The sequence below is a fragment of the Pangasianodon hypophthalmus genome, chromosome 11, assembly GCF_027358585.1.
Source record: "Pangasianodon hypophthalmus isolate fPanHyp1 chromosome 11, fPanHyp1.pri, whole genome shotgun sequence".
In the NCBI taxonomy this organism is placed as follows: domain Eukaryota; kingdom Metazoa; phylum Chordata; class Actinopteri; order Siluriformes; family Pangasiidae; genus Pangasianodon; species Pangasianodon hypophthalmus.
Window position 1 is genome coordinate 19,634,628 of NC_069720.1, and position 18,453 is coordinate 19,653,080.

General features: G+C 38.0%; 2 protein-coding genes across 4 annotated transcripts in view; both read left to right on the forward strand.

The window, feature by feature from the left end:
- Window positions 1-132: 132 nt before the first annotated feature.
- Window positions 133-8,872, forward strand: LOC113531697 (G-protein coupled receptor 54). The gene is made up of 5 exons (XM_026922559.3): window positions 133-2,210; window positions 2,978-3,102; window positions 5,672-5,807; window positions 6,873-7,111; window positions 7,627-8,872. Exons 1-5 carry the CDS (start codon window positions 1,994-1,996, stop codon window positions 7,972-7,974), a joined length of 1,065 nt encoding a protein of 354 aa, XP_026778360.3. The 5' UTR covers window positions 133-1,993; the 3' UTR covers window positions 7,975-8,872.
- A 1,205-nt stretch (window positions 8,873-10,077) lies between these two features.
- The window catches only part of arid3a (AT rich interactive domain 3A (BRIGHT-like)), a 33,395-nt gene continuing 25,019 nt past the window's right edge, over window positions 10,078-18,453 (forward strand). The window contains exon 1 of one of the 3 annotated variants that reach the window (XM_026935519.3): window positions 10,078-10,385. The gene's annotated coding sequence lies outside the window, so the exon portion shown is untranslated. Of the gene's footprint in view, window positions 10,386-10,412; window positions 10,869-18,453 lie in introns of those variants that run through there. The other 2 variants (XM_026935427.3, XM_053238160.1) reach the window with 2 other exon arrangements.

The following is an 18,453-nucleotide window of genomic DNA, read 5'->3' on the forward strand; positions in this document are numbered from 1 at the left end:
TTTGTTGTGTTCTTTGTTATTATAAAAAAAATTCTTGAGCAGTGTAACAGAGATGGTATCCATTATATGGGAAACGGTCGTGTGTACTGGATCTAAATGATTTGTGCATCCAAATTTGCAAATGTGTGCTGATTTGCTTCACTGTTTTCATGAATGTAGATTGTAGAATGTAGAATATTTAATTAATTTGCTATTTCATAAAAGAACTGCGGCAGATTCTCCAAGGCACAAATTGTATCTGCTTTTTAAAAGACAAAGGGTTAACACACCAAATATTGACTATGTTTAGTTTATTGCTGTATACTGCTTTTCATAGTTTTTTAAAATGTGGAAATGTTAATTTTCATTATTTTTGAAGGCATCTTTGCTTCACGGCATTTCTTTGCCTGTGCTTATGTCTTTTCCACAGTACTGTATATAAATAGAAACATACAGTATAATGTGTTTCAGGGTGAACTTTTCCACTAAGCTTCTTCTGGCAGCAAGACATCTTGTTTTGTGCATCATCACCATTTGAACAATTAAGTGTGACTATTTATGTACAGCTGCAGACAGGTAAATATACACTCACTGAGCACTTTATTAGGAAAACCTGTACACCTCCTCATTCATGCAATTATCTAATCAGCCAATCGTGTGGCAGCAGCACAATGTAGATACAGGACAGCAGAATGACCGTGGCATAATTGTTGGTGCCAGACGGGCTGGTTTGAGTATTTCTGTAACTGCTGATCTCCTGAGATTTTCATGCACAACTGTCTCTAGAGTTTACTCAGAATGGTGCAATAAAGAAAAAATATCCAGCGTCACCTTGTTGATGAGAGAGATCAATAGAGAATGGCCAGACTGGTTTGAGCTGACAGAAAGGCTACAGTAACTCAGATAACCACTCTGTACAATTGTAGTGAGCAGAAAAGCATCTCAGAAAGCACAACACGTGAAACCTTGAGGTGGATGGCCTCAAGAAAAAGACCATGTTGGGTTCCACTTCTCTCAGCCAAGAACAGAAAGCTGAGGCTGCAGTGGGCACAGGCTCACCAAAACTGGACAGTTGAAGACTGGAAAAACGTAGCCTGGTCTGATGAATCTCAATTTCTGCTGAGGCTCACTGATGGTAGGATCAGAATTTGGACCCAACCTGCCTTGTGTCAACAGTCCAGGCTGGTGGAGGTGGTGTAATGGTGTGTGGGGAAAGTTTTCCTGGCACACTTTGCGCCCGTTAATACCAATCAATCATCGCTTGAATGCCACAGTCTATTTAAGCATTGTTGCTGATCATGTGCATCCCTTCATGGCCACAATTTACCGATCTTCTAATGGCTACTTCCAGCATGATGATGCACCATGTCACAAAGCAAAAGTCGTCTCAAACTGATTTCATGAACATGACAATGAGTTCAGTGTTCTTCAGTGGCCTTCCCAGTCACTGGATCTGAATCCAGTAGAACACCTTTGGGATGTGGCAGAATGGGAGATTCTCAGCATGAAAGTGCACCTGAAAAATCTGCAGGAATTGTGTGATGCAATCATGATAACATGGACCAGAATCTCAAAGGAATGTTTCCAACATCTTGTGGAATCCATGCCATGAAGAATTGAGGCTGTTTTGAGAGCAAAGGGAGGCTCTACCCAGTATTAGAATAGTGTTCCTAATAAAGAGTGTATTATCCTAATTTTATAATGCTAACTTTGCCATAACCCAGGCTGCTGTATTTGCTGCGTAAACAATCCCCTAACCTGAACGAATCAGTTAGTGGGGAAAAATGAATCAAACTAAAAGATTCGAATCATTAAAAAGATTCCTGTGCAGCTCAAATAAGCGCGCGCTCGGGTTTGCGCTTTATAAAAACACCACAGAGACACGAGCAGACACAAACACCAGTGTCCGGGTGACATGGAGGTACTACTACTCCACAGCAGTGGTACAGCCTACTTTCCTCACAGTATTTTGATTGCAATTAGCACCGGTGCCAGTTAAGGATAAAAATCTACAATGAATGGTTCAGTTAATTCTACCAATGAGTCTTGTGCTGCTCGGGCTGTGTGTGAGGAAGACGCGCGCGCTCCCGCGATTCCCTACCTGGTGGACGCCTGGCTCGTGCCGCTGGTCTTCGCGCTCATCATGGTGCTGGGACTGTTTGGAAATTCCCTGGTTCTGTATGTGATTTCTAAACACAAGAAAATGTGGACAGCGACAAATATCTATATAGGTGAGTTCTTTCTTTCTTTCTTTCTTTGTTTTTAACCCTTTCATGCATAAATTATTTAAAACACACACACACATATCCACATGCATGTCCAATGCATATCAAATAAATTTGGACTTTTTCTAAATATCACATATTAAAAAGGTAAATGGATATAGTCTATGTATAGGAATAAAAACAATGAATTAAACATTATACCTGAAATTAAAAAAAAAAAAAGTTAACACTCAGGTCTAAAATATTTAAGGTTGAGTACCAAAATTATAGAGAATTTCATTTTTTAACAAAATGCACACAGTTTTGGACTACTACATGGTGCAGCTGATATTAGATGTTGTTTTTGAAAAACAAAGGGGAGTAAGGCACAAATAATTTTTTGGACATTTTTTGTAGTATGGCACATTTTATTTAGAGTATGGCAAAAAATTATTTGGGATTGTGTGTGGAAGGTTTGGTAAGATATGTCAGAGACACACTGCTATAGCGAGAACAGCAAATAGTCTAGAAACCAACAGAGATCAGAATAATGGTTTATGTTAAATTACAGTAATGTTCTCAAGTGATCTGGACATTTAAAACTAAGAAACTAAAAACAGCCTAGAATGACTGCTTATAAATGTGGATACTGTGTATGAAAGGGTTGCGTTTCCTGTTTAGGCTGTTCACTGAGATGTAATGCAATGACTGTTGATTGTTGCACCATTCCTTTTTTCCTTAAACTAAACCTAAGCCTGAATAATAAGAGGAAGTTAAATGTATTTTCTCTACAGCTAACCTGGCGATGACGGACATCACCTTTCTGGTTTGCTGTGTGCCTTTCACTGCTGTGCTTTATCCGTTACCAAGCTGGATCTTTGGAAATTTCATGTGTAAATTTGTCAGCTACATCCAACAGGTCAGTTTCTGCCCTGATGCATGTAGTGGATGCTTTTTCTCTCAGTTATCCCAAACCAAAAAGACCTTTCCTAAACAGCTGTGGTTCTGATCATAAATATCCTGGACAGTACATTGGAAGGAATAATTTGTTGTTGCAAATAATAAATAAGAGTGCTTGTGTTTACTTTGAGTTCTATTTAGCAGTCAATACCCACTGACCCAGGTCATATGTTTAAGATTAAGATTAGATTAGATTAGATTAGATTAGATTAGATTAGATTCAGCTTTATTGCCATTGTGCAGTGTACAACTACAGACACAATGAAATGCAGTAGTGCCTACACCACCACAAAGGATTTGAAATAAACCAATCAAGATGTGATCAAAGTTTAGACTTTCAGCTTTATTTTAAGAGGTTCCACAAAAATATGGCATTTACCATTTAGGAATTACAGCCATTTTATGCAAAGTACCTCCATTTTCAGGGGCTCAAAGGTTTTTATACAATTGACTGACAAGAAGTTAATTGACCAGGTGCGGTCCATTCCCTCATTACTTCAAGACAAATGAAGCAGATAAAAGGGCTGGAGTTGATATCAGGTATTGAGTTGGCATTTGGCAGCTGTTCGACTGGAGCTACCAATATGAAGTCTAAGGAGATCTCAATGCAAGTGAAGGAGGCCATCATTAGGCTGAAAAAACAACATAAATCTATAAGAGAGATAACAAAAACCTTAGGTGTGGCCAAATCAACAGTTGGGTACATTCTTAAAAAGAAAGAAAGCACTGGTGAGCTCAACAACATTGAAAGGCCTGGAAGACCACGGAAGACAACTAAAGTGGATGATCGCAGAATCCTTTCCTTGGTGAAGAAAAACCCCTTCACAACATCAACAGAAGTCAAGAATACTCTGGAAAAGGTAGGCGTATCATTGTCAAAATCTACAATCAAGAGACGCCTTCATGAATATAAATACGTCAAGGTGCAATCCACTGGTAACATTCAAAAACAGGAAAGCCAGATTAGACTTTCCCAGAAAACATCTAAAAAAGCCTCCCATGTTCTGGAATAAGATTCTTTGGACTGATGAAACCAAGATTACCTTGTACCAGAATGATAGGAAGAGAAAAGTATGGTGAAGGACAGGAACAGCTCATGATCCAAAGTATACGACATCATGTGTCAAACATGGTGGAGGCAGTGTTATGGAATGGACATGTATGGTTGCCATTGGAACAGGCTCACTGGCCTGGCAAAGCATCTCCAGGGAGTAAACTCAGAATTTGAGTTTTGAGAACATGGGCTCTAGACTTCAGACAGTCATTGACTGCAAAGGATTTTCATCCAAGTATTAAAGTTATGGTTATATTTACAGTTATGTCACTTTGTCCAAAACCTTTGAGCCCCTGAAAATGGAAGTACTTTGCTTAAAATGGCTGTAATTCCTAAATGGTAAATGCCATATTTTTGTGGAACCTCTTAAAATAAAGCTGAAAGTCTACACTTCGATCACATCGTGACTGCTTTATTTCAAATCCATTGTGGTGGTGTATAAAGGCAAAATCACAAAAACTCCGGACCTGACTGTGTGTGTGTGTGTGTGTGTATATATATATATATATATATATATATATATATATATAAATTTACAGTACTGTGCAAAAGTCTTAGGCACCCTATTTTATTTTTAATACAAAGTTTGTTATAGATTTGTATTTTATGACTTCTACATTATTGATTCAGTACAAAAACATTTTAGAATTCCAAACATTAGTTTTCCAGCACAAAATTAAATGTTACAGAAAAATGTTTGTATGGCAGTAAAGAAAGCAGCAGATTACATAAGAGACACTTTTCAGACAAAAAACATAATGAAGGCTGCTGGGTTTTGCTGCAAAAATAAGGAGCGAGTCGACAGTCAAAGTCTCCAGAAGAACTGTGGCTGGTTCTGCAAGATGCTCAGTAACACTTACAGCTCATTTCCTTATAAAACTGCACACACTGTACCTGAGACTACTATTTTTTTTTTAAAGCGAAGGATCTTCACACCAAATATTGACTTTGTTTCATTTATTACTGTTTACTGCTCTTTATAGTATTTTTTTTTATGTAGAAACATTTAATTTCATTATTTTTGAAGGCATCTTTGCTCTACACATTTCTTTGCATGTGCCTAAGACTTTTGCACAGTACTGTGTATACATATATATATATATATATATATATATATATATATATATATGTATATATATATGTATATATGTATATATATATATATATATATATATATAATAGCATGTACTATACAAAAAAAGTGCAAGGTATGAGGTAGAGAAGGTAGAGACCAGTTCAGTGTAAATGACAAGTACAAATATAGAAGGTGCATTGTACAGAGAAATGAGGTATATATATATCCAGTGATCATTAGGTGACCATACTGAATTACTGCAATCAAGTTTTAAATACTAAATATGCTCACTGTACTAATAAAGTGACCAGTGAGTGTATTTAGTATTGCATTGCAGTTAAGTGTCTAGTAGTAAATGTATTTCATAGGTTTATCTCATCTTCTGTACATCTGTGATAGGTATCTGCACAGGCCACTTGTGTAACACTGACAGTGATGAGTGTGGATCGCTGGTACGTCACTGTGTATCCGCTGCGCTCCTTGCAGTGTCGTACACCGAGAGTTGCCACCATGGTGAACCTGGGAATCTGGATAGGTCTGCAGTTTTCTCCTCATTCAGGACTATTTCACTTACTGCAATCAACACTGAAGGAAAAATCCACCCTGAACAATGTGCATATTCATCTTTCTAATTAACATGATTTTCAGTGGCAAGATTTGTGTTGTAAATAAATTGTTGACTTTTGGTTTAAATGTCTTTCATCGACGTGTTGGTTGACGATTTTCTACATTACCCACAATGCCCTTTGGCTACCTGCTGATAGTGGTGCAGTGGGACTTGGCCCTTGCTTCATACTTAGCTAAAGAGAGAGATGCAGCACTGCTTTAATCTTTTAGCTTGTCCACTTCTCTCACCACTTCATCTGTACATTCTGCTTAGACACCTCAACTTCCAAAGCTTCAACTTTCATGCCAATACTGCCGTCAACACTATCATGCTTGTCACCTCGTAGATCACGAACTAGCCGAGCCGAGTCTCTTCAGTAACTCAGTGTCATGTAGCTACATTGCCTTCTGGAACTTTCTAAAATCCAACATTTGCTGTCTCCACTGTTGCTTTAAACATTGCTGAAAAACAGTAAGTAAGAAATAAAGCTCTTGCTCTGTTTTTAGGCACTAGCAACACAACCTGACTATTATCCCTTATATTTGAGATCACTGTTTTTTTTCTCCTTTAAATGCCACTGTGATTGCATTGTCTCCCAGCAACGTCAGTGTGGCATATAACCACTAACGTCTCACAAGAATACTGAAAATACAGCACCAACTAACAAATCTGCACCAGAATCACTAAACACAGCCGAAATATTTAATGTGTTTCAGAGTGGAGTTTTCCTTTAAGTACTGAATACTGTATATGATATGATATGATATGATAGAGTACTGGACACTGATTAACTGCAGTAACTGATCCTGTTTATATCTTGAAAACTAGATATCTTGTATCAGTAAGTCAAGGTGGCAGTTTTATACTTCTTGAAGTCCACTTGCCTTGACCTGTTTCCAGTAGACATTTAAAATGCCCTGATTGACTGATTTACATTTTTGCTGATCTAACTGTGAAACATAGGTGCATTTTGACCTGTTGTGTCTTGTTCAGGATCTTTCTTGGTGTCCCTGCCAGTGCCACTGTACACAAGGACTTTAGCTGGAGAATGGTTTGGTCCTCAGGTATTCTGCACGGAGATTTTTCCCACAACAACACACAAGAAAGCCTTCATCCTATACAACTTCCTGGCTGTGTATATGCTCCCGCTGGTGACTATCTGTGTGTGTTATCTGGTCATGTTGTACCAGATGGGCCGGCCAGCTGTGGAGCCTGTTGACAATAATTATCAGGTAAGATGATTTGTAATGTAATGTGGCGGTATTACAGTTTCTATTAGCATAGTTACATATTTCATAAGGAAGACAAGTAGGATAGCATTGTGGATCAAAAAAATAATAATTAGTGTGTCTTATGGTATATTTCAGTGTATAGATCTTTTATGCCCACGGTTTTTGCGTAGCTTTTCTATGCATTTTGATGCTGAAATGCACATGTTGGCTAGAAAGCATTAAGTATTGCTGATGGAATAATAATGCAATCATGTTTATGTCTTTAAAAACACTGGATGTTTCTCACTAGTAGGACAAGGCTGCAACACTTGTGTTGTATTTTTGAAAATATTTCTACCACAGTAGAACTAAGAAGTTCCTCAGATGAGTCGCAAAATGCCTGTAAGATTATATTAAGTCCACTTGCCTTGTCTTATGACCACAGTGACTGTGAAGACATTTCTTCTCATTTCTAAACATGTGGGTTTTAAAAGTCTGTCAAATATCCTCTTTTCTGCAAATCTGTGACTTATCAGCTCCAGGTTCAGACAGAGCGCAGCGCTGCTGTAAGAGCTAAAGTGTCCCGTATGGTGCTGGTGATTGTACAGCTGTTTATTCTGTGCTGGGGTCCCATCCAGCTGTTCATCCTGGCGCAGGCATTTAGCCCACACTTCCGTCAGGACTATTACACATACAAAGTGAAGATATGGGCACACTGCATGTCCTACAGCAACTCGTGCATTAATCCCATAGTCTACGCCTTCATGGGTGCCAACTTCCGCAAGGCCTTCAAGAAAACTTGCCATTGCTGTTTCAAACAGCGGGTAAATGTCGCCCAACTGCCAAACGCAAATGGAAACACTGAGATGCACTATGTGTCATAGAGTAGATCTCTTTCCTCTGTGTGTGTGTATGTGTGTGTGTAGGTGTTTAGGTTAAGGATATATTTTTTTTAGGTTTAAGCATAGTAGCAATGGGACATACTTCAGATGGCCATTAAAGCTGACTTCTTGTTACGCTCAATTTAAACTTTAATTCTAAATTTAAAGTACGAAAAGGCGCAAGTAAGTCTTATACCAAAAGGCTTGTACTGCACTGATCGGGCTGTGAAGGAAGAAGACAGAGAAATGCCATTGGACGTCAAGCCTTCTACTTGGGTTACCTCAAATAGTATGGACTAGTATACAGATAAAAATACTTTAAAAAAAAAAAAAAAAAAAACTTATTATGTACAGAAAAAGTTATTGAAAAATAATAGAAAATTTGTGATTTCTACAATAAGAATTTGCTAATATGGATGTCAAGAACTGTATGTGAAATAAATAATTTGAGTCAGTTTATATCTTAGTCTTTAATGTAACTGAGTATAATGTTAACCAGTGAAAGCTGCTGTGTTGACTGTTTCATGTCCATCTTTATGATTGTGATTTATGAAGTATGTTTTCAGTGTGTATTTATTTCATCTATATTTCTATGTATATATTTTCAATTCATTTCCACAAGTGTTCCTGAACTCATAACTGTTTAGATGCCGGCTAATTTTGCAGCTGTTTATGAGAAAACATGAGTAGTGCATGTTGATCATTTGGAATTGGCTGTAAGTATGCAATATGTTAGTATTAAAAATCTTGTCTAATTAATTTATGCAACTTTATGTGTTAGTGGTGTTTCTCACAGCACAGTCCATCACTGAACTCTGTCTCCACCAGGTGGTGCCATAAACCCAACAGATGAAAAAGTACAATCATAGGTGAGAATCACCCACCATAACTAAAATGATAAAGCAAGATTAAAATTTAATTAAAACACACAGAAATAAGTTGAATAAGTAAAAAATATAAATTGTCTCTTTTAAATAAAATATTTTGATGTTAAAAAAAAAATAAAAACAATGAATTAATTTATTAATCCTGTTTGAATAAATGTGCATTTCTGTTTAAATAATCCTGAGCTTGGGTTACTGTCTGTATGGAGTTTATTCTGTGCATGTTCTCCCCATGTCCATGTGAGTTTCCTCCGGGGGCTCTGGTGTTCTCCCACCTCCCAAAAACATGCCATTAGGTGGATTGGCTAAGATAAATTGCCCCTAGGTGTGAATAAGTGTGAGAATGTGTGTACATGGTGCTGTGTGATGAACTGGATATATTCCCACCTCATGCACAGTTGACATCGGATCCACCACAACCCTGACCAGGAAAGAGCGGTTGCTGAAAGTGAGTGAGTGATATTTGATAAACAGTTCTATTCACCACCACTTTTATTTTGTGGTAGTTCAGGATTAGTCTTCTCAATTTAAAAAAAAAAAGAAAAGAAAGAAAGAAAGGAAGAAGGAAAGAATGAAAGAAAGAAAGAAAGAAAGAAAGAAAGAAAAAAACCCAGACATATGTGTGTTTTAATGCATATTAATTGTTACAAATATACAACTTAAATCAGAATAAAGTATTTAAATTGTGCATTTGTTTGAAATACTTGTCACCTTTGTTTAATTAATTTTTTTTAATGAAATTATTTTTGATCTGCAATATATCTAAATGAGAATTAGTAAGCCCCAAAATCATATGAACCAAATTCCCATAATTTGCCCTGCTTTTTTTTTTTTTTTTAGTAAATGTAATAAAATATATTGATTATATCAGGATGACTTAATATAATTGACAATGTTCCTTTCTACTTAGAGAACTTGTACCAATGCTGATATGAAAGTTTGATAGTCTGCAGGAAACATATAGGGAACGTCACCAAATTTCACCTCTAATATAAAACGTCAATTGTAACGGACTTCCACAGAAATGCACTGAGTGCCTTACATAACAGAAACTCGCCGAGGCACTGGTTTAACCCTCGGCATTATGGGTTACTGTTCTGTATGTGTGACAATTAAACTTTCATAAGTAGCAATTAATTTAGTCGAGCCTTCTTTTTTTCCGCATTCACCAAAATCTGTAATTTGTAGACGTGTCCTAGTGATCAGGGAAGGATGGCCTCCTCTGATTCACAGCTTTGGAATTTGCATCTAAATGCTGTTTGTCAACCAATGATTTGACTCAACGGCTGTGGACACACCTCAGATTAGTCAAAGGTGCCTCAATACGACCAAATTACCTCATATGTTCAGATCAAACCGAATTAACCTTGTGTTAGCTTGCTACATGGAGGTTAGCCGTTAAAGTGTATTTCGAGCGAGATTAAATATTGAAGAAGCGTAGCGCGTCACGAGCGCCTTGTTTTCACGGGGAAATCAGGAATGTTTCTTCCGGTTCCCAAGAGTGCAAACAACAAAACGGAAGCTGAATTGGTAAGGATTTTTATTTCACTTTCTAAATGTTTTATACGGTTTTTGGGGGGGTTAATTAGTAGTGTTTGTTGCTTTATATGTTTATTTGAGCAGTTATACGGTTCTTATTTATTAATAAATGCGTGAATTGGTGTGCAACTCATTTAGCCTAGTAGCAACATGATTCGACTCGGTTGCGATGGTTACGTCCGAAGACGACGAAGAAGAAGAAGAAGAAGAAGAAGTGTACACACTGGCGGTGCGCAGTAAACAGTATGTCTGAGCACTAGTCAGGCTCTTCCCTACTGCTGCATGGCTTGCTCGTGTACTATTTTGACACACAACTTACTACGATAGTAAGCGGTTTTGGACAGCAGATATATTTATACAGCCCTGCCCTATTGGCCAGCACGAACCGGCTGACAAAGCTTCTACTCCAGCACTAATATTAAAAATAAGAGGTCGTGTCAGCCCTTTATGGAGGAGTTTGGAGGCATTTTAAAGGTAAGATCCAGCTTAGAATGGCCAGAAGACTAAATAATAGATGAAACGTGTTTGTTAGCACGATTGTACAGTCAGAGAGCATGCAATCTATAGTTAGTAAGTCGCTTATCATTGGTTGTCCAGTTGGGGAAGTGGATTGTTGATTGTTTAAAAAAAAAAAAAAAAAGATGTGGTTGTAGATAAGGGAAAAGCTTGAGGCAGGTAGCACACACTACATTGTTTATGTCTTAACATATAGCTCATGTGATGTTAGCTTCCTGGGATTTTTACAGGCTATAAATGTAGAATGTAGCGATGATTGGATGAGATGTTAAGTTGTCCTGTTCCTGTAGTGTGTATGGGTGTGAGTATAAATATATGTAATCGAAACAATTTGACGTAAACACAAGAAGAGTATGTCAGGAAGCCCAAAGGTATGTGAGCTCCACGTGGTCTGACTGCCTGCTTCTGGCAATTTCAAACATATACACACAAGATACTATGCATGAATAAATATATATCAGTTAACAAATATATATACAGGTTAGTAAATGTGCATTATTTAGTGCTTATAAAACTGCACCCTGCCTCATTTTTCCTTGGTCAATCTTTCATTTAACTAAATAGGAATGCTAATAAGAAATGTTTCATGTGTTGTGTACATCAGCACTTGTCTTTGCCCACTTCCTCGGTTCTTTTCTAGTTTCATCAGGGTTATTCTTCTTCTTTTTCCCCGCCTGATGAAAGTTCATCATCAGAGATGTCCAGTTTGTCATGATGTAGCATTTTAGATTTACATTTTGGATCTCATTGCTGAATGAGAATGCTTCTTAAATGTCTCATGACATAACTCCTGAAAATAATGAGTCAAGTCTTGGGGTCATGTTTCACTTGATGTCATTTACAATGCTTTTGACCTAGCTGATGTAGATTCTCCTTTCTTAGGAAACCTGAAAATGTTCCAGTTGCTTTAAATATAGTGATAGAGGTACTGGTGTGACATTAGTGCTGTTGTTGGACAATATGATTACATGTGCAGTCTTTTGTTCCTGGCCACTTTTTTTTTTTTTTTTTTTAAAACAGTTTTTTTTTTTTAATTCACCCATCGGTAATGTTTAGATGGCCAGGAATAGCGAATAATCACCAGCTGAAAATAATTCTAAAAAAAATTCTAGCCAAGTGTTTATATTTCCTCACACTCTCTCTATTTGTCTTGATATAAGATATATTTTCCCCTTGAAATTCAAACCATATTGGAAAAAGAAATAAAATCTGTAAATAAAGTTAAAGAATTGAAGTTTCCGTGAGAAACAAGGCTTCTGTCTGTGATTGGATCTCGGTGGATTAGGAGCGTGTGGCCAGAGATCAAGTTGAGGTCTTTAAGAGCCAGGGTGCATAATGAAGGCTGTGTAATGAATGGCGTGCCTTGTTAAAAGTGCATACGTCTCACTACAAGACTTGTTCATGCAGTGATGCATGGAATGGATTCAAATGTCACACTTGGCCTTTTTAATAATGGCGACGCTTTTGCCGTAAATCAACCATCAATGGTGCATTGGTAAGTAGCAAGCAAATAGGCATAAATGAATAAGAATTAGAAGAAACAACAATCACAACGCAACTTGTGGAGTATAGATATTATAAGATATTGCGTGGTTCCTGGGATCTGCCAAGTATTTGTAATATGTAATAGGTCTCATGAGCTATTTGCAGTTTCTCTGCATTCTGATGTTTCGTGCAAATGGTTTCATCTTGTCTGCACCTGGGCTTTTATGTTTGCTGAGGGATGAGCACCTGTCTTTCTCTATACTGCATGAACAAATTTGTTCTTGGGTTCTGTTTTGACTCCGCAATATCACACCGTACTGTAAGACTGATTTTGTGTGTTCGGACATTCTGACCTCATGCGATCATTTCCTGAGAAGCCCATGGGTATATGAATGTGATTCATAACAAAAGTGAGAAGTTGTTGTGTGAGATCAGCGCCTGAGAAAAATCTCTACCGGGCATTTGAAAAAATACGTTTTCTGTAATATACAATAATAATTGAATTGCTAGCAAAATGAATATTTGCCAGTCTGCGACTGCGACCGGTCCACTTGAGGGAAACTCCGCAAGGTTTGAGGATTGTTTCAGATGAAGAATCTTATTGCAACGGCTGAGTCTCCTTCTGAAAAACTGGCTGAGGGACTTTTGCCTAATCCAACTTTGTTATTCAAATAAGGCCGATGTCTAAGGAAGAAAACTTGCCTAAAGAGTATTTGTTTCTTAGCCAAGAGCGTGCCTTTTCCTCCTTTGAAAGACGGTGGGGTGTGTGGTTTTATGTAGTGATAAGAACCAGTACATGAGAACAGTAGGTCCTTGGCTTTTTGCCCTGAGGTTCTTTACATTGTTCCATCTGTGACAGTCACAGCCAACTACCTTCAAGCCAATCTGATTTCTAGCTTTTTTAAGATTGCAAATCCTCAATCAAGCTGGCTCAACAGGTTTCCACTTGGCATGTTACCAGGCAGAATCGGTGTCAGATTTCTGGTCCAGCAGTTCTTGGAAGAGTTTGCTGTGTTTAGATACAACATATATATATGTATAAATCTGTCAGGTCCATAAGTATTTGGACAGTGACACAATTTTCGTGATTTTGCCTCTATAACCACAATAGATCTGAAATGAAGCAATCAAGATGTGATTGAAGTGTAGACTTTCACTTTAATTCAAGGGGTTTAACAAAAATATTGCATTAACTGTTTAGGAAGTACAGCTATTTTTTTTTTTCCAGAGTCCGTCCATTTTGACAGGCTCAAACGTAATTGGACAATTGACTGATAAGCAGTTTCATGGCCAGATTTTGCCTGTTTCCTTGTTATTTCATGACTAATTAAGGTAAAAGGTCTGGAGGGGATTCAAAGCGTTGAATTTGCATTTGGTAACTGTTCAAGGGAACTCTCAATATGCAGTCCAAAGAGGTGTGGATGCAAGTGAAGGAGGCCATCATTAGGCTGAAAAGACAAAACAGACCTATAGGAGAGATAGCAGAAAATTTAGGGGTGGCCAGATCAACAATTTTTACATTCTTAAAAAGAAGGAACACACTGGCCTGGAAGACCACAGAAGACAACTAAAGTGCATGATTGCAGACTTCTTTCCTTGTTGAAGAAAAACTGCTTCACTACATCTAGCCAAGTCAAGAACAGTCTGGAGGAGTATCACTGTCAAAGTCTACAATCAAGAGACACCTTCATGAATGACGGTTTACCTCAAGATGCAAACCACTGGTAACACTCAAGAACAGGAAGGCCAGATTAGACTTTGTTCTGGAACGAGATTCTTTGGACTGATGAAACCAAGATTAACTTGTACCAGAATGATGAGAAGAGAAGGGTATGGAGAAGGAAAGGAAGGGCTCATGATCCAAAGCGTACCACATCATCAGTCAGACATGTGGAGGCAGTGTTAAGGCATGGACATGTATGGCTGCCAGTGGAACTGGGTCAATGGTATTTATTATGTGACTGCTGATATAAGTAGCAGGATGAATTCTAAAGTGTATAGGGCTATACTCTCTACTCACATTCAGCCAAATGCTGCAAAACTGATAGGACGGCGCTTCACAGTACAGATGGGTAATGACCCAAAACATACCGCGAAAGCAACCCAAGAGCTTCTTAAGGCAAACAAATTAAATGTTCCTAAATATCTGATGACCAACCCAACTGAGCATGCTTTTCATTTACTGAAGGCAAAACAGAAGGCAGAAAGACCCACAAACAAGCAGCACCTTCAAGAAGGCAGCTACAGTAAAGGCCTGGCAAAGCATCTCAAGGGAGGGAACTCAGCATTTGGTGATGTCCATGGGTTTCAGACTTCAGGCAGTCATTGACTGCAAAGTATCTGCATCCAACTATTAAAAATAATCCTAATATTTATGATTGTTAGTTTGTCCGATTACTTTTGAGCCTGTGAAAATGGAGGTACTCTGTAAAAAATGTCTGTAATTCCTAAATGGTTAATGCAATTTTTTTTTGTTAAACCCCTTGAATTAAAGCTGAAAGTCTACACTTCAATCACATCTTGATTGCTTCATTTCAGATCCATTGTGGTGGTGTAAAGAGGCAAAATTATGAAAATTGTGTCCCCGTCCAAATACTTATGGACCTGACTGTGTGTGTGTGTGTGTGTGTGTAAAATTACACACACACATACATAAACCGATCAGCCATAACATTAACATCACTTGCCTAATATTGTATAGGTTCCGCTTGTGCCAGCAAAACAGCTCTGACCCATCGAGGCATGGACTCCACAAGACCTCTGAAGGTGTGCTGTGGTATCTGGCACCAGGCCACCTTCTTCCATTGCTCCATGGTCCAATTCTGATGTTCACGTGCCCATTGTAGGTGCTTTCGGCAGTGGACAGAGTTCAGCATGGGCACTCTGACCAGTCTGTGGCTACGCAGCCCCATATTCAGCAAGCTGTGATGCACTGTGTGTTCTGACACCTTTCTGTTATAGCCAGCTTTAACTTTTCAGCAATTTGTGCTACCGTATCTGGGGGCTCGGACCAGACGGGCCTTGGGCGCCCATGACCCCGTCGCCAGTTCACCGGTTCTACTTCGTTGGACCACCATTGGTAGTTACTAACCATTGCATACCGGGAACACCCCACAAGTCCTGCCGTTTTTAAGCTATCCCAATTTGGCCGTTGTCAAAGTCTCTCAGATCCTTACACTTGCCCATTTTTCCTGCTTCCAGCACATTAACTTTGTGAAATGACTGTTCACTTGCTGCCTAATATATCCCACCCCATGACAGGTGCCATTGTAACGAGATAATGTTATTCACTTCACCTGTCAGTGGTTTTAAAGTTATGGCAGATTATTTTTATATATATATATATATATATATATATATATATATATATAATGTATATATTCATGTATGACTTCTGATATGTTGCCAATTAACAGAATAACTCCCATTACGAGATAATATATGTTTGAGACAGAAGATTAATGTTGATTAAGGTGTGTGCATGTTCTACTGCTGCAGTCGGAAGTCAAGTGGCTTGGCTATGAGTCAAATAATCCACACATTTGAGGGTTTTGGCATGGTATGTCTATGCGCCTGCCAACAAACAGAGAGGAGGAAAGCAGTGATTTTGTTCTTTGGGAGCATGCCACACAAAAGGAGTATCTTCCAGCTGATTTTGACTTATCAGAGTTAGAAATTTCCTTAGGCAAATGCCGTTCTTTCTGTTATTACACAGTGTAGATGTTAAGCATGCCGTTCTTTTGCCTCATACATAAAGGAAATTGATTGCTAAATCACATACTTGCTCAATAAACATTCTTGGATATCAGTCTCAGAACATCATGCATGGAATTATCCTTGACTGAAAAGACTGAAAAGGATTCATGAAGAAAAGTAATATTAATCTAGAATTGAGCCAGTGCCCACAGCTGTATGCATTTCCCAGGCTTTAGCCTTTCAGACTTATAAAATCTGTTGTTTTGAGCAGCAATAATTACATCCAAAGTCTCTGCCTGTGCTAATGGTACTCTGTGTTCTAATTGTCTTTCATTTCTCTGATTGCAACGTAGTCTCAATTTTCAGCTCAAAGTCTGTTGCTGTGTTGTAACAAGCCGGCAGAACTGGAATTTGAAATGTCAGTATTGTATTGTTTTCATGTTAACCACAGTAACCGTACCTTCCTTTTCAATGAAAAATGGGTGAAAACATGATTATAACCCTCTAGGCTGTGAATTTAAAATAATAGTACTGCATTCTGATGATTCTGCTTTAGATGTGGTTTGAGTTCCAGTTAAATCTTGAATTGTGCATCTTCATATGCTGATTTGTCTCATTATTGAAACCTTTATAAAAATAATTTGAATAAAAAAGCACAATTTAAAAGCAGGTGTTTTTTTTAATATATAAAGCTGTATAAAGATGATATTGTGTGTTCTCTACCTTTAATTGACTTTCTAATTTCTAATGACTTGGCTGGTTAAATTAAAGGTTATATTAAGATATTAAGAAAAGGAACTATACAGGTGCAAATTTTCACATTGAAGAAAAAAATATAATTTTTTGCATTAATATAATAAATTAAAATATCAATTTTTTTTTTTTTTTTTGCATTAAAAGGAGCGGTTTAATTTAAGCCCATTTTCTCGTAGCACGTGTTCTTACTAGTCACACATGGAAGTCTTTTTTTTTTTTTTTTTTTTTTTTTTTTTTTTTTTTGCTGCACATGTTTACAGCCAGAAGCTACAGTGTGTGTGATAACAGCAGGCAACCTACATAGGCATGTTCAGTTTCTTGAGGCGAGCTTTAGGCCCAAGGTATACATTTCTGTTTCCCCTCACTGAACAGTGTGTTCTTCTGTGTGTGTGTAGAGGAAAGTGTTTAGGTGCTACGGATTTGAATTTGCTTTCTTTAATGGTTATAGACCTTATAACTTCGACACCCCAGAGCACTTCATGATGAACTCCAGGATCTGCCAGAAATGGCCAAAGATAAGATCTGTGTAAATTAGATTACTGAATGTGTGCATGGCTAGCCATGATAATCAGATTAGCCTTTCCTTTCGGTAGATTCTGGACCCTGTGGTTGGCTCTAGTATGTGGCCTCTGAATGACTAACTTTGTGCTTTTTCACTGGTAAGAATTTCACTTTCCACAGAGCTAGTGCTTGCAGGAATGTGAATGGCTACTGTATAGTTTCTGTCACTAGAGTGAAGTGAATGAAAGGGGATTTTATTTTTGTTTGATTTTACTTTGCGCTTATGTACTGCTTTGTATCACTCTGCTGTGGCTGTGTTTCTCATTGTGTCGCTCACGGCTGAGCATCGCAGTCTGGTTAAGGGTGCAGTGAAAGCCTGTGACGTTGCATCCTGTTCGTAAAAGGAGGGCTGAGTGACTGGTGTAAACAAAGAACAGACAGCCTGTGCTAACCAGCCAACACTGTAAACATTCAGTGACTAATTTAGCCACCATCACTCACTCTTTATTTAATAGTCACATGCCATAATTAGAACCTTACTTGGAAACGTATTTTTGTCCGCTCTCTCTCTCTGGCGTTTCTTTAAATATAAAAAAAAAAAAAAAAAAAAAAAAAAAAAAAAAACCCACTCTGTCTGGTCAAATAGTGTTTCTCTGTGCAAGCCTGTGATATTAACTGTGTCCTGTGTGCTGGTATTTTCCAATACTTACATGTCTTTGCTAAGTTGTGTGTACTGTAGTGCAGCTTAGGGGATGTGGGTTTAGGTCTGTATATGTGTGGAATTAGACCCTTAGCACTTTGCTTATCTCTTGTCCTGTTTGCTCAGATCTCACAATCTCTGTGTTCTCTCTCATGTTATGGGAAGCCACATTAGCACTATTTCTCAATAGATCAGTTGGCTTAAATTTTGTCCAACATGGCAGGATTACCAAACCAAAAAAATCCTTTTTTCCCCCCCTCCTTCTAAAGACAGAATAGTCCACTGCACTAAGACTGATTTACTGAGCGAAAAAGAGCACTAGTTAACATGTGCACTTTCCGTCAGGAAACATTTAAAACATTCATTTACGTGAATTAAACTTGCCACGTGCGTAAAGAACATGTA